The sequence below is a fragment of the Procambarus clarkii genome, chromosome 57 (assembly GCF_040958095.1).
Source record: "Procambarus clarkii isolate CNS0578487 chromosome 57, FALCON_Pclarkii_2.0, whole genome shotgun sequence".
In the NCBI taxonomy this organism is placed as follows: Eukaryota; Metazoa; Arthropoda; class Malacostraca; order Decapoda; family Cambaridae; genus Procambarus; species Procambarus clarkii.
The window spans coordinates 14,129,104-14,145,647 of record NC_091206.1 but is presented as its reverse complement, the minus strand read 5'-3'; the positions used below and the strand labels follow the sequence as shown (position 1 = coordinate 14,145,647).

The following is a 16,544-nucleotide window of genomic DNA, read 5'->3' as shown; positions in this document are numbered from 1 at the left end:
GGCATAGAGTTACAGTGACATGATAAAGGTTTAAAAGTGGATGAATGGCCGTAACAAAGGAGGATATTAATAGGATATTAAAAGTATCAACACAAGACAGAACACGAAACAATGGGTATAAATTAGATAAGCTTAGATTTAGGAAAGACTTGGGTAAATACTGGTCCGGTAACAGGGTTGTTGATTTGTGGAACCAATTACCGCGTAACGTGGTGGAGGTGGGGTCCCTCGATTGTTTCAAACGTGGGTTGGACATATATATGAGTGAGATTGGGTGGTTATAAATAGGAGCTCAACAAGTACTCCATCATGACACCCCCGTAGGGTGCCATAACGGGGTACATACGGTCCGGTGCTGTAACTGCCCCTAACCAGCAACAGCAACAACAATCTGGCACAGTTTGTATATTTACGGTACCTTGTAATACTTTCACTGTATATATGGATTTTGATGTGTGTTTATTTATATTTCTTCATATATATTTAATAAATTTACTTGAATTTTTATTATATTGATCAGTTCACGTGTTTTGTAAAGGTAACTGTTGAATCAGGGAAGTCTTGAAATGGCGGTGAAGTGATGCTGAGAACGCCACATACCTGAGGGAATATTGTTCCCCAAGTCAAAGCTGTGGCGGGTGTGGTGGCTGTAGACACAAGTCACGATGAGGGCAGTTCCCACCTGGGTCGACAAGGTGCATGACAGAGATAAAGTTGAACAATGGTAAGGACATTCAAGTATGTTTTTGCTTTGTGGGAGAATTCTTTACGAGAACCCGAAATTTTAATTAATTTATTTTATTTTCCTTCCATTAGACTTTTCTAACCTTTTCTTCTCATATCTTATTCTTTTTTTATACTTTTTTCTCTGTATTAGTCAGTACTTGTGTAGCTTTTTCTTTCGGATTTTTTAGGTATACCCATATACCTGTGCTCTTTCCCCCAAGCACATTTTTTTATTTAAAGATATAAAGAGTTCTTACATTCTTGTACAGCCACTAGCATGCATAGCATTTCAGGCAGGTCATTAATCCTAAGTTCCCCAGGAATACGACTCCACCAAATTGTTTAACAACCAGGTACCCATTTTACTGTTGGGTTAAACAGAGGCTACAGTTAAGGATTTGTGCCCAGGAAATCCTCCCTGTGCCAGGATATGAACCTAGGACAATGTGCTTGTGAAATGCCAAGTGAGTGTCTTACCTCTACGCGATGGGAACATTCGGGCTCTATTGTGCTTTACACCACCAGTCAAGTACAGTATCTTGATTTTTGGTCTTGCCTATTGCTTGGCACCTGCAGCCTCTTCCTTCCTTGGCTATTTCTAAGTCACATGCTTTCCTTTGTGGCTCTGTTTTAATTTGGGCTTGGCTTCTTTGCCTGCCTCTTCCTTATGTCTTGTCTTCAGTTGCTGAATACAATACAAGTGCTGGTTTCTTTTGCTTTTTTTGTTTCCAAGACTTATGGCCTGTCTCTTAGTTCTTGGACACTTACTTCCTGTTCCAAAGTTTGCACCTTGCTGCTCCTACTGCAGGTGAACAAGTTTTTGCAACCTAGTTGTTATCTTCTGTCTTGTGCAATTCAGTTGTTCAGTCTTCTCACAGCCGTCTTCAGTGAGGTCTTTCAGATCTAGGGCTTCTGGGTGTAGGCCAGACCATTGCCTCCAATTGTTCCTCAATTCTGCCATATACCTGCCTCAGGAGTAGTCTTGGTTTGACTGTCATTTACAGTATCTAGCTGTACAAACCTTCCAGCAACCTGGCACTTTGACTGAAAAACCACATAAACCACACTCCCACAACACATCCTCCAACCACTCCCAGATATTCAACACGCTGTACTACTGGCACTTCAAAGAAGACTGATGCATTCACATCCCAGATGTAAAGATCCAAAATACAACATAACATAACCTATCCTCGACTAACCTACTCCAACCTAACCTAACCTTATACACATTAACCCCACATTACTTAATGTTACTTAAAAATTTATTTTATTGTTGGATTTTTTTCTTATTATAAATGCAATAAAAAACGAAGAAAAACAAGATTTTTAGCACAAATTATACAGTTAAGGGCTGTCTTAAAGATTCAAATGAGTGAAATACAATGTCTAACAAAGATATTTTAACTTTTTCAGCATATATGATCTGTGCTTTAGACCAGATGGATCTCAGCTGATAGTGGCAGCTGGAAACCGTGTGTTAGTCTATGACACAACTGATGGTGCATTAGTACAACCTCTCAAAGGTAGTGTTACAATTTCTGTAGATTTAATTCTTAGTTGAGCACAGCATTGTATGATAAATATAGTTTAAGTAGTGCTAGATATCTGTCCTTGTCTAGTAATTACCTAAGTGTAATTTACCTAAGTGTAGTTACAGGATTAGAGCTACGCTCGTGGTGTCCCATCTCCCCAGCACTCTTTGTCATATAACGCTTTGAAATTACTGACGGTTTTGGCTTCCACCACTTAGTAAAGTGGTAAAAAACTACTTTACTTATTAAAGTAGTTTTGATGCTTTTTCTCATTATTGTCCACTTGAGGGTTGGAAGTAGTTTTTAAATACAGTATCATAGTTTAAATTTAATATTTAATTCATTTTAATGCAATTTTACTATAAGATATATATGAAATTTTAGCATAATTTACAATGACATTAGGATATACTGTATAATGCCGAATAACCTTTTAGGCCCATAGTTATTTATTTGAGGTCATTGTTATTTAACCTAATCAATTTATATGACATCCTATGTTTCTGAGCTTTACTAAGATTGTTTTTAAGCGAGTTGTAATTTCGGTCTACATCATAATCCATTGTCATGTCATGAACTGCTAGACACAAGTAACCTCCCAAGGACAGCCCATGTCTCATGTTCTGTTCTGCCCAATCACCTCCTCCCAAGAAATGCTCCTAAAGCACTCAAAAACAGCTTTATGTGAATCTAGCACATTAACAGAGTTCCAATTTCCTTGTGATTGCTGTTCACTAGCTCATTCTTTATTTCAGTGTTTTATTAATGTGTCTGTTTGCTTACACAAAGTTTAAAACACTATTTTCCTATGTTGGCTCCATAATTTCTTGTCTAAGAAAGTCATTAACTAATTCTAAAAAGTCTCCTGCTTCATTTCCTGTTTTGCCAGTTCAGTTTATTCTACTAAAATTAGTCACCAGTAACATAAATATTGTTAGATCAAGAGGCTCTAGATATTTCTTTCCATATATACTACTCGTCTATTCTGTTGAAGAGGTGAATTAGACTGCACTGACCCTTTTCCCTAAATACATGACAGGACCACTTACAAATATGCCTTTCTTGATGGTAATAGGTCAGGAGAGCTTGGTGGGTCATAGGAGTCCCTTGATCTCATAGAAGTTTTCTGTGTGAACAAACAAGGTGACTTTGATCAGAATTGATTCTGAATACATTAAATAAACATGTTTTTGTTTCTGTTTTGCTTAACATTGTTTTAAGCACTATTAATTTGCCTACATGTCACTTAAGTTTAAAGTTTTGGAGTGAACAAATAAGAAATTATTTTAATTTGCAACTTTTCTGGAATTTACTCTCAATCTCAAGATAAAGTAGACCAAATCAGTTTTAAACAGGTATCGGTATATTATTTGACAAGCTTATGGGAATCGATGTGTGCGATGGACAAATATTCTCAGTCCTGATAGACTTTGAATTTACAGGTCATAAGGAAGCTGTGTACTGTGTGTGTTACAGTCGAGATGGAAAACGTTTTGCTTCTGGCAGTGCAGATAAGAGTGTTATCATATGGACATCTAAACTAGAAGGCATACTTAAGTATTCGTAAGTATTCGTCTGTACTGTTCACCATCGTTTACCATCTCAAAATGCAATCTAGTAAATTCAATGCAACAAGGTTTTGTTAAAGATAAATCTTGCCTTACTAACCTGCTCACATTTTTTGACACAGTAACCAGCTATTCAGACAAAGAACTTCCAGTAGATGTAGCATACATCTACTGGAAGTTAGAACTGGTTAAATCATAGTACTCTAAAGCTATGATAAGGTACCATATAAAAGACTGATACAGAAATTACAGGCACATGGAATAAATGCTAAAATGCTAGAATGGGTTAAAACTAAGATAGCAAAGGGTCATTCTAAATGAAAATGAATATAGATGGAGAAATGTGGTAAGTGAGGAAATGCAAAGTTCTATATTGAGGCCAACTCATTTTGTCATATAATGAAATAGATTAAAATATTACAAATCACAACCTGTGGTAAATCACAACCTGTGGGTTACAAATCAGATCTGTGGTAAAGTAGGAAGTGGCAATGAAATTGAGGCCTTACAATGAACTGCAGAAATGGTTGGAAGACTGGCAAATGCTTTTTAAAATTTAAAAATGAAAGACCTTGCACATAGGGCATAACAATGCACATTATAAATATCAAATCGACAACACTACTATGTAGCAGATATTGAATAGGATTTAAGTCAAAATCCACCAGTCATTGAAGGTTGCACTAGTTGGGAGCTGCAATAAAGAAAGCCAACCAAATTCTAGGAATAGTTATATAAACTTTTAACCTCAAGGAAAAGAAAGCAGTTATTCAGCTGTCCAAATCTATGGTTCATCATTCACATTTGGTCTACTGCTATCTAAGCATGGAGACCTCATCTTCAGAAGGATGAGGATCTTCATCTTCTGCTATGAAGATGGTTCAACACTGCACAAATTGAGAGAGTGAATGTGTGGAATCCCTGGAACCACACAAATGGAGTGACAAATAAATCATCCCAGAACCAAGTCGACTCTCATAGCAGGAATGACTGAGGGTCACAGGACTAATCCCATTGCAAGCCAGATATGACAAGGCTGATCTTGTTGAATCTTGTTAAGTATTTTAAAAAGTTGGAGAATATTAACCTAGACCACTTCTTTAAAAGGTCAAATGTAACACATACATGGGACAACAGCTTTAATCTCAACAAGCAGCAATGTAGGGCAGAAAATATGAAATGCTTTTTAACACATCAGCTTATAAACCCATGGAACCACCTACCTGCCAAAGTTGTAAGTGCCAAGACATTACTTCAGTTCAAAATCCACTTGGAAAAACTCCACAGAAAAAATGGGGAGACCTCATACAAGCTGACGGCTTCCTGTCCCTGTTGAAACCACTAAAGAGATGGTGGCCTTTGAGTAAATTCAGGTAAATTACACCATCCTGTTCATATCCTGTGGTAATTTTTTTAATCACCCCACATGTAATTGATTCATAGTTAATTCAGTACAGTATTACTAATGTACTATTTTGATTATTATTACTTAATGTGTTATATTAAGACTGCAAGAATTTAGATTATTTCTGCCTTATATGTGTGTTTGTGAGCATATGCAATGGCATAAGAACATATATCAATATTTTAGTCATTGTTATTTAATATATACAGTTAGAACATTAAACTGTAATCAATAAATTTTTACTTAATTTGTGTAAAAAGGTAGGTTGGTTACTGACTTCTACTTACGTGTTGCTGGTTTAAAAACAAATGCAACATATTTTAATTATTGTAGTTTTTGGAGTTTCCAGAATTTTGAGGTTAGGATTTGCTATACTCTACTGTATTGTACTGTATTTATTGTTGTTTTTCCCGAGCAGGCATAATGATGCCATACAGTGTTTGGCATATAACCCAGTGTCTCATCAGCTGGCGTCTTGTGCACTCAGTGACTTTGGATTGTGGTCACCAGAACAAAAGAGTGTACAAAAGCACAAGGTTAGTGATATGCTCCTAGGTACCAGTTAAACCATTTAATGCTGGCGTATGGGTTAAGTTAAAATTGCTCTCGAGTAATTACCTAAGTACAGTATAGTATAGTTACAGGATGAGAGCTATGCTTGTGGTGCTCCATCTTCCCAGCACTCTTTGTCATATAATACTTTGAATGGTTTTGGCTTCCACCATCTTGCATACTTAACTTCTTCCAACTGTTTACACTTTGTTTACGAAAGTGAATTTCTTTGGATAAATAGAATTTGTTGTCCTTTAAAATATATTTAGAACAGATATGCAGGTAAATACAGGTATAGCTATAAACTTAATATATAATTTTATTTTATAGAGCACAAGTCGAATATGTTGCTGTGCATGGACCAATGATGGTGTTTACATGGCCCTTGGACTGGCAAATGGAGTTGTATCCATCAGAAATAAGGTAATACATGTACAGTACTATATTATTTTATACTGCAAATATTACAGCTGTTAATTTGTTCTCATCCAGTTTATTATAGGTAAATCCAGGTCATTGGGACTCGTGTGATTGGTTGGAATGTACTTGCACTTTGAGCTACAACTGATAATCACATAGCCTCTCTTGTTCATTTGTTTATTACTGAAAAAGAGAGCTGGAATGAAGATAATCCTGCCCGAAACGCTTTGCGTAATAGTGGCTTTAGGCATTGTATGTACTAGCTCTAGCTATAAATCTAGTGTATCAATTTTTGTAAAACCTCTTGTATGTATGTACTTTACCTGAATAAACATTTATTTATTTATTTATTTATTTATTTATTTATTTATTTATAAATGCGGGGTATGCAATTTGCAGACTTTTGTGGTATGCAGTAAAATTTACTTTGCTTTAATAAATACTTGTGTTTTAGACTGGAGAGGAGAAAATGAGAATTGAACGTCCTGGAGGCACAAACTCTCCCATCTGGTCTTTGGCGTGGAATCCATCAAAGTAAGCATATTATTGTGTTTAGTAATGAACCTTTCTGAACTGTCACATTCTGCTGCTTGCATAAGCAAGGTCTGGTTGTGACCCCTGGACAGGATCATGCACAGAAAGGCAGGATGATGCATTCTACCTTTGTCATAGAAAACTTTCAGAACTGTACTTTTCATAGGAACCCAGTTCAATTGATATTTAAATAAAGTAGTTTATGTCAAGACCAGCCACCCCAACACCTCCCATACCCCATGCCTGCTGTATGGGATTAATATGGTATGGTCCGATATCTGTCTGCAGTATCCATCAAAATCTCAGGTTATCTAAATTGCTATATGAATATAGCGAAATTTTGCCAGAAAAATATTTGGCCTCGATTTTTGCTGGATAACCCAGATATTCGGATCAGTAGACTTCAGATAAGCAAGCTCATGCAATACAGCATTGCTTTCATCTTGGCAACTATATGCTCTTGTCGGAAAATCCGACACCATTTAATATCATACAGATAATAGCTGCTGTATTACCAACAAGTTAACCATAGAAAACGTAACTTGTAGTGGAATTACCATCTAAAGAAAACGGGATATCATCACCACATACCATTATAATTCACCAGCTATTCTGCTGGGAATTATTCTTAAATACATTAGTCTTTGGACTTTACCATCATAAAACATCTTATATAAATTAACTTAATTATCAATATTAAAGTAGAGTAAATGTGACCCTTCTATCACTTTCTGAAATCTGGACAAAGTAGGCCAGGCGTCAGAGTGGGGAAGGAGGGCAGCGATTGTTGTGTCACCTCCGAGACGTGTGGAGCGAGTACGGCTCCTATCATTCTGGACAATGTGGGCCAGTAACGTCAATAGAATGGAGTGTTAAACAGCCATTGTTTATATTGAGACCAGAGGCTCACACGGGAGCAAATACGGCTCCTGTTAATTTTACTTGGACGTAGTGTTATGGAAACCAAAGGTACCATCTCCAACACGATGTCTACAATCAAGTTAAGTGTCTATCCGAAACCCGTTTATCATTCATTTATGGCCATTAATGTCAGGATATAGGGTGACCCGGTTAGATCGCGAAATCGCCTCAAACTAAAGGTAATTAAGCCAGGTCTTTAATGTTCCATGTACTGTTTTCTCTGAAATACTTGTCATATATAGGATTCTGGCTTCACAGCTAGCGCACTTTTGACAGGTCAAGACGAGGATGCAAGATTATGTGCACCAGTTACTGGGTGATAGAAGCTACCTCAAAGAGGATAATTTGGTGTCTACACTCTAGTTATACCTGGTGGACTAACCTGCTGTACTATAAGAGAAGGAACCTCATCAATGTATGTAGCTATTACTGTAATTTGATTGGCTGCATATGTGTAATATAAACCCCCCCTAATGTGTAGAGGATCGATTTGTGAGATTATGAGATTATTGCAGAAATACAGTCCACTTATCATTATACAAATTGCTATCGAAGTATATAAATTAACGTAAATATAAATTCATATAAATTAAATAAATATAAATCTCACAGGTCGGTTCCCACATTATTTGGACCTTCGGAACCGGAATATTCGGTCCTTTGAACCCACATTTGGTCATCTTAGTACCGGATGAACCAGTTAACCAGTGGATTCATTAAATATACTAGTGCAGTGTGATTTAAACAAAGCCAGTCAAAGACAGCGGCGAAGCCTCGTGGGAGCTCAGGAGCCTCCCTCAGCCCAGTTCAGCTTCGTCAGCGGTTTCATGCACACCCACAGATATTTGGTGGCGTGTTATTTCGTGAAATGACAGCGCTAATATAGAATCCAGCCTAATTAGTGACTGTGTCTTCGCGATATTGTTCACGGATTTCGTGGTGTTACATTTCGCGAGAGATTATCCACGAATTTTGTGGACTTTATTTCGCGAGGTCACTAATAATATTTAATACTTCTTGATAATATTAGAAGTTTCATAGAGGCTAATTAAGAGGCTATTATCAATAATTGTGTATATTATTTCTCCAAATAGAGAATTATTTAATATATATTGCACTAGTGATCACAGTATAATATTTACTAATTGCCAACCCACAACAGGGTAGGATATGACTAGTTGAACTATTATTGTTCATCCTAGTCCCATTATTACCATAGTCAGTTGTACTATATTGAACAACCTAACACCATTAATGAATGGTCCAGACCCTATTTTGGGTGTAATTTTTATCAACTCGAATTGAGTTGTATATATAATAATTTACTTATGATCATTACACCTTTGAGTGATTAATTAGTGTCTCTACCATCCTAGGGTGATATAGAAGAGCTAACCTAAAGGTACTTCCAGTGACACTGGTTTATCACTCAAATCATTAGTGTGTATGATTGTATATATATAATGTGTATTAATTTTAAGTGCTAACCTCTAATAGAGGTAGGATTATTGCCTAGTGAGTGCAGAATTTTACCCTAGGCTACCATTAGTACTTGCTCACAATTTATGAGCCAGTGGTGCTCAATTAACAAGTCACCATGACTAATCCACAGAAAGCAAAGCGTGCTTTAATATCAAGCAAACGCCAACTAACAAGAGATCTCAACCAATATGAACAGTTGTTATATGAGCCTGTAATTAATTATCATCGGTTGAAAATACCACTGTTGCAGATTCAAACCCAATTGCATATATTGAAAGCAAATAGGAAATCTTACCAAAATCAGGTCCACGACGACGACGACATAGTAGTTGAAGATGTGGAACCATTCCTGTCTGACCTAGCACAATATGAAGAAGAAACTCAAGGCAGGTTGGAACATTTACACAGGATAATTGAATCAGAACAAATAGCAAGTACATCAAATAAAGTAGATAATGTTATGGATGATCTGGATCTTTTTGAGAATAAATGTAAAGCCAGATTAGATCCTTTAATCAACAAGGATAAAGCTTCACCCAGGAAAGCTTCACTCACTACAGCTTCACCCAATATTATACCACCAGAAATTAAGCAGTTCTCAGACAATTTATCCACAGTCTCTGTGGTTTCTGAAAACCCAATACCTGAAGCTACTAAGTTAACATGCCTCCAAACTAGAGGTGAAGCTGAACCAGTAGTAGAAAATGTAAATGAAAATAGCGACAGCACTAATTTCCCAGTCCAGCCTCCTAGGAATAATGCTGGCAATGAGAAAACTGTCATACATCTAGTACTACAATTGCTGGATTTACCTCAACCTGATCAGACTGCTGACTCATTACAATCCTTCAGCATGGAGTTTGAGTCACTACTAAGAATATTCAGTCTTAAGGTTGATATAACTACTAGTGAATGGATGACCAAAGTAGTCCTTCAACGAAAATTGTCCAGCGATATACTAGATGAATTATATGCACATCAACATAACACCATCCTGACAGTACAGGACATCACTGAAGGTTTACATTCCATCATAAACAAACGACGAGCAAATGAGGAAGTTAAAGCCTCTTGCAAGCCTTCAGAAATAGAAAATAATAGTCAATTAAAGGGTAAAACAACCACCCCAAATAAACATCAACCAATTACTCAAACATCAAGTTGCAGAAAATCTGACAATGCAGCAGCAACCTCCAAGCCTACTGTTACTAGTTCACCCAAACCGGTAACTTCCAAACGTGCAGTAGGCTGGGGGACTTGTATGTTCTGCAAAAAGAAACATTCAACATACTGTTGTGCTAATTATCCAACCAGAGACACTCGTATGGAGCGACTCCAGGAATTAGGGAGATGTGCAAGGTGTCTCAAGTCACACAACATAGACTATTGTGATACCCAATTCAACACCTGCAACAGGTGTAGAAGAGGTAGGCACCATGCAGCACTGTGCAAATATACGAAATTAACGTATTCAAGACCCAAGGTGGAAGATAGCATTCCCACCACAGTACAGTACTGCAAGGTGCAACAAACAAAGAGTGTCCATTCGGCAAAGTCTAAAGGTAATACGACTTTGCCTACTGCCCAAATTACCATCCTGAATAAGAGGGCCAAGGTCCATACCCGTGGGTTGTTTGACCAAGGATCCCAGAGAACATATATCACTAAAAAGTTGGCAGATGAATTACAATTAAGGCCTGTAGCCCAGATGTCATTCAACATCTCAGGGTTTGTAACAGATGCAGGACCTCAAGTCTACCAGGTGGTACAACCATCAGTACGTTTAGGCAGGTACGTCTGTCGAGTACAAGCCATTGTGGTGGACAAAATACCAGTAGACCTACAAGTTCAAGGTCTGAGAGCAACAGCCAAATTCCTGAGAAATAGAGGAATAAAATTGGCAGATAATATTAAGTCTGATCACCTCACCGACTTCGGTCTCCTTGTAGGGACAGACTATTGCCATCGATTCATCGGTAGCCCTACTAAATATCAGGGCATAACCATGTTAAACTCTGCAGGAGGTAAATTACTCTCAGGCCCAGTATCAAGCCTGAGGAGACCTATGCCTGCAGATAAACAATACCAGTAGAAATCTAAATTTGTCAGCTGATTATATTTCTCCAGTAGCATTATACTAAGGAGATTACAGCTGACTATAGTAACAGAGGTTGATGTTAGTATCATCATTTAAAGCTGAAGATGAGTTCATGAGGCCTCAGTGGCAAATCAGTGAACAGTAGCCTAAAACAGCTACAAGTCACTGCGACCAATGTCACTGAACCCACTGCAGTCTCAGAACCATACTTTACTTTAATGATGAGCTATTCAATCTTCTGAATCAATTAACTAAATTAAACCCCAATAAATCTGATGACTGATTTGATACATTTATTATTTAATCAAGATGTATTCCATGGGCCTCAGTGTTTATATATCAGTGACCAGTTACCTGAAGAAACTTCAAGTTATATCTAATGTCACTGATCTCACTGCAGTCCCTGAATCATACTTGACTGTAGTACTTGATCACATCCAGTCTTCTGGGTTAAATAATATGTAATAAGGCTTGAATATTAGCCTTTCAAGAGTTGACAGGGAAATGAAATCGCATTAGACTTCTAACCCCTACAACTCTAGTACGGGACATCCGTCCTGTACGAACAGACACACAAATGTGTGATTACTAACTACTAACATCAAATTAATCTAATAATTCGAAGGAGGAGTATCGGTGTTCGTCTGTTCTAAATAGGACTTCGACCCGTGAGCAGCCCCCTGGGGAATTATGTCGGAAAATCCGACACCATTTAATATCATACAGATAATAGCTGCTGTATTACCAACAAGTTAACCATAGAAAACGTAACTTGTAGTGGAATTACCATCTAAAGAAAACGGGATATCATCACCACATACCATTATAATTCACCAGCTATTCTGCTGGGAATTATTCTTAAATACATTAGTCTTTGGACTTTACCATCATAAAACATCTTATATAAATTAACTTAATTATCAATATTAAAGTAGAGTAAATGTGACCCTTCTATCACTTTCTGAAATCTGGACAAAGTAGGCCAGGCGTCAGAGTGGGGAAGGAGGGCAGCGATTGTTGTGTCACCTCCGAGACGTGTGGAGCGAGTACGGCTCCTATCATTCTGGACAATGTGGGCCAGTAACGTCAATAGAATGGAGTGTTAAACAGCCATTGTTTATATTGAGACCAGAGGCTCACACGGGAGCAAATACGGCTCCTGTTAATTTTACTTGGACGTAGTGTTATGGAAACCAAAGGTACCATCTCCAACACGATGTCTACAATCAAGTTAAGTGTCTATCCGAAACCCGTTTATCATTCATTTATGGCCATTAATGTCAGGATATAGGGTGACCCGGTTAGATCGCGAAATCGCCTCAAACTAAAGGTAATTAAGCCAGGTCTTTAATGTTCCATGTACTGTTTTCTCTGAAATACTTGTCATATATAGGATTCTGGCTTCACAGCTAGCGCACTTTTGACAGGTCAAGACGAGGATGCAAGATTATGTGCACCAGTTACTGGGTGATAGAAGCTACCTCAAAGAGGATAATTTGGTGTCTACACTCTAGTTATACCTGGTGGACTAACCTGCTGTACTATAAGAGAAGGAACCTCATCAATGTATGTAGCTATTACTGTAATTTGATTGGCTGCATATGTGTAATATAAACCCCCCCTAATGTGTAGAGGATCGATTTGTGAGATTATGAGATTATTGCAGAAATACAGTCCACTTATCATTATACAAATTGCTATCGAAGTATATAAATTAACGTAAATATAAATTCATATAAATTAAATAAATATAAATCTCACAGGTCGGTTCCCACAGCTCTCATGCTAACAATACATCTGTGTGAGTAAAAGAGCTAATATCTGTATGGAATACTACAAAACATGGTGGCACCTGTGAATCCGTGTGAGGATTTGTTACCTCTAATTTTTGGAGTAATTTTCTCCATATGTTAGGGTGTCTGTGGGTGGAGACTCGAGGTGTGTGTGGTATAATTACCTAGTGTTCAGCATAGGCATACCAGAATAGGTATACAAACTGACCAACTGGTAGTAATCTAGAACATGCCCTTGGTCACCTGTGATGTCAAGGATGGGTTCAGAAGGAATTCTGAGGTTATGAATGAATCATTTGTCTGTTTTTCTGGGCTGGAGTGAATGTTCTCAGTGACTCCCTATCACAGCCTCCTAATGACCCTACAGGGATAGTTTGAAGAGCCCTTATGGTGTCAGTGCAATATTCTACCATTTTTGAATGCTGATGATCCTGTCCAATGGACACAATTGGATTTTATCTTAAGGAGCAGCAGCAGAGAATGATCTGCTCAGATTAATGCTTTTCATGTAACTTGAAGCCTAATTTTTCTTTCTTATTTTACCTATTAATAATATTAATATTTACCTATTTACCTATTAATATACTGAGGTACTGTATGTATGACATACATTTTAAAGTGCAAATTATCTAATAACTTCATCTATAATAGTTACTCTTGTTTTCTGGGAGGGCGTTATCATTGGCTCCCTGATAACAAGACACACAGTAGTTAAGTCCACCTTAACTAGACACACAGTAGTTAAGTGCTGCTAGTTCCACCTCCCCATTGCCAGGTGGGAGCTCCAAGCCCAAACAGGGTAACCTTCCCCCCCATCCTCCAGTCATTTGCCTGGTGTGGACCAGTCCACAGGGGCTCTTCATGTCATCTTTGCCCTTTGGGTTTCAGCTTTTCCAGATAAGTGTTGGCCATTCTTTGACCTTTACCTTGCAGTGACCATTTGCTTGTCTTTGTATCAAATTTTGTATTAGATTTACATGTGTGTACAAGCTTCACTTGTTGTGTTACCTTTGAGTAAGCGTTCACTTCACCCGCATGTGTTGGGCTATGTTCCCTGGGCGCTCGCTGATGTTACCTGTAGCAATGTAGATATACCATTGTACATTTTGTACACTGAGTGAATTTTATAATGAAATATGACCTAAAACAAAATGTAGAGTTACCAAAATCTCCTTCCAATTATGAAATAAAACAGATATATAAAATATTTTCCTACAAAAATATTAGCAATACTGTATATGTAGAATGTGACTAGACATGATTTATCTTGGGAAAATTAGCAATTTTCTAACGATCTCTGACCTAAAAGAAACACCTAGAATTACCCAAATCTTGGTATAATTACATAAATAATACAGATAAATACAACATTTTCCTACAGTATAACTGCTAATACAGTAAGTGTAAACAATTACTACATAGAGTATATTTGAAGATGGAAATATACTAATTTGAGAACAAAATGTGACTAAAAACATAAATGTAAATTTACCCAAATTTATCCAAATTGATGTACAATTACAAAGATAAAATTAATATACATATATAATATTTTCTTACATAAATATTAACAATAAATGTAGAACATGAATAGATGTAAATTTACTTGGATAATTACTAACTTTTTAATGAAATTTGGTCTAAAATAATACAGTAGAATTACCCAAATCTTCATATAATTGTATAACGAATACAGAACAATAACATATTTTCCTACGTAATTGATTACACACAATTAAAGTTGGAAATGCAGTACTGTACCTGTATACAGTACTCATTTTGTAGCAAGATACAACAAAAAACAAAATGTAGATTTACCCAAATTACATTCAATGCTGGTTTTTCTATATGGTACATATATATATTTAGGGAGGGGGGGGGTTGATTCATCTCCTCGTTATGTATTAATTATATATTCTTGTCCAGGGATGAGCCGGTTGATGTACTCTGTGTAGCTGACTGGGGACAAAACATTTCATTTTACACACTGAGTGGAAAACAGGTACAGTAATACCTTATAGTTTTCACTTCATTATTTTTGTTCCTTTTCTGGAGGGGCTGGATGGTGGTGTCCTGTAGCTAGCTACAATGAGATAGCAGACATATTTTGTAAAGGGGTACTTATCTACTTACTTGTTCGTGACTACTGGAAAGTGAGGTTTGGTCCTGTGCCCCTGCCTACTAGCCCTGTTGTACCTGTTGCATTATACCTTAACAATGAACAAATCCACAAGGGATGTAGGGTTCGAACCTACGTCCGAGAGGATCCCAGACTCTGCCTTAATCGACTGAGCTACGACATGCAGTGTACCTTAACAATTCTAGTGTTCAAAATCATTGTTGAACCTGTCTTTAAAGCTGTGGATGGAGGTGGCATCCACAACTATTTTTCTCAGTGCATTGCACTTGTTGACCACCCTTACAGGGCACCAGTATTTCCTTACATTTCTTTGACTCGCTTGTTTCCAGCTTCCACTTGTGTCCGCTTGCTCGACTTTCTCTCAACTTAGAGGTGGTCATTGTCCGCCTTGTCTATATTCTCCTTCAGTGTCTTGTATGCTGTGATCATATCTCCTATTTCTTCTGTTCTTCAACTTTGTGAGGTCCAGTGCCTTCAGCCTTTCCTCATAGTTTAACCCTTTTATCTCTGGCACTAATCTAATTTCAAACCTATTCCTCTCCTTCCTGTTGCTCTCTACTCTATCTGGCATTGTTTTGTTCTTTTCTCAGCTGTTCCGTGTTAACACTACACCATAACATTTAACACTCGATTACAACAGGTTAGTTAGCGTGCATTAATGATCGAGTGGCTTGCCCACATCTTGTTTTTATATCTTTGCCCTTCTTTGCTTATACTGTATTGTATGTTTGTTTATATTTGTTTAGAATTAATATTTATATAAAAATGTAGAAAACATTGTAGATGTGAATGGTGTAGTACTGATGATGATGCGTTTCTTTTCCTTAGGTTGGAAAGGAGAGACCACTTGGATTTGACCCGTGCTGTGTGAATTACTTCAGTAAAGGGGAATATCTGCTTGTTGGTGGTTCCAACAAAGCATGCCTTCTGTACACTAGAGAAGGGGTCAAGCTTGGAACCATTGGGGAGCAATCTTCCTGGGTGTGGTGCTGTGCTGCTCGACCAGATTCTAACTATGTGGTAAGTTCACAATCTATGTTTGCACGTAGAATTTATGCCATGATTTTGAATAATTGTTCTCTCATATTCTGGAGCATGGGTGAACACAAAATAAAGTGCTGACAGTAATATAAAGAAATACTAAATTAAGAGTAGCAGTTATTGAAGCTGACATTTTGAATGTAAGGGCTTCATCAAATCTTTATTATATCAGACTTGATGGAGCTCTTCCAGGTGAGGCATCATTAGCACATAGGCACTTGCCTCCTAGTTTTTCCACAGAGTGGTTAAGCTCATCGTCTTTGAATTTGCCACTGCAAATATGTTTATATTTGGGGATGTTCTTCCAAAACCCCTTGAGCTGTGATGTG

At 37.4% G+C, this 16,544-nt stretch overlaps 1 protein-coding gene across 1 annotated transcript in view; it reads left to right on the top strand.

The window, feature by feature from the left end:
- The first annotated feature begins 252 nt into the window (after positions 1–252).
- Oseg1 (intraflagellar transport protein Oseg1) overlaps positions 253–16,544 on the top strand; it is a 46,354-nt gene continuing 30,062 nt past the window's right edge. The window contains exons 1-9 of the mRNA XM_045725320.2: positions 253–399; positions 539–724; positions 2,143–2,252; positions 3,704–3,824; positions 5,653–5,770; positions 6,117–6,209; positions 6,661–6,740; positions 14,961–15,036; positions 16,003–16,194. Coding sequence (XP_045581276.1) covers positions 666–724; positions 2,143–2,252; positions 3,704–3,824; positions 5,653–5,770; positions 6,117–6,209; positions 6,661–6,740; positions 14,961–15,036; positions 16,003–16,194 — 849 coding nt within the window. The 5' untranslated portion in view covers positions 253–399; positions 539–665. The remainder of the gene's footprint in view (positions 400–538; positions 725–2,142; positions 2,253–3,703; positions 3,825–5,652; positions 5,771–6,116; positions 6,210–6,660; positions 6,741–14,960; positions 15,037–16,002; positions 16,195–16,544) is intronic.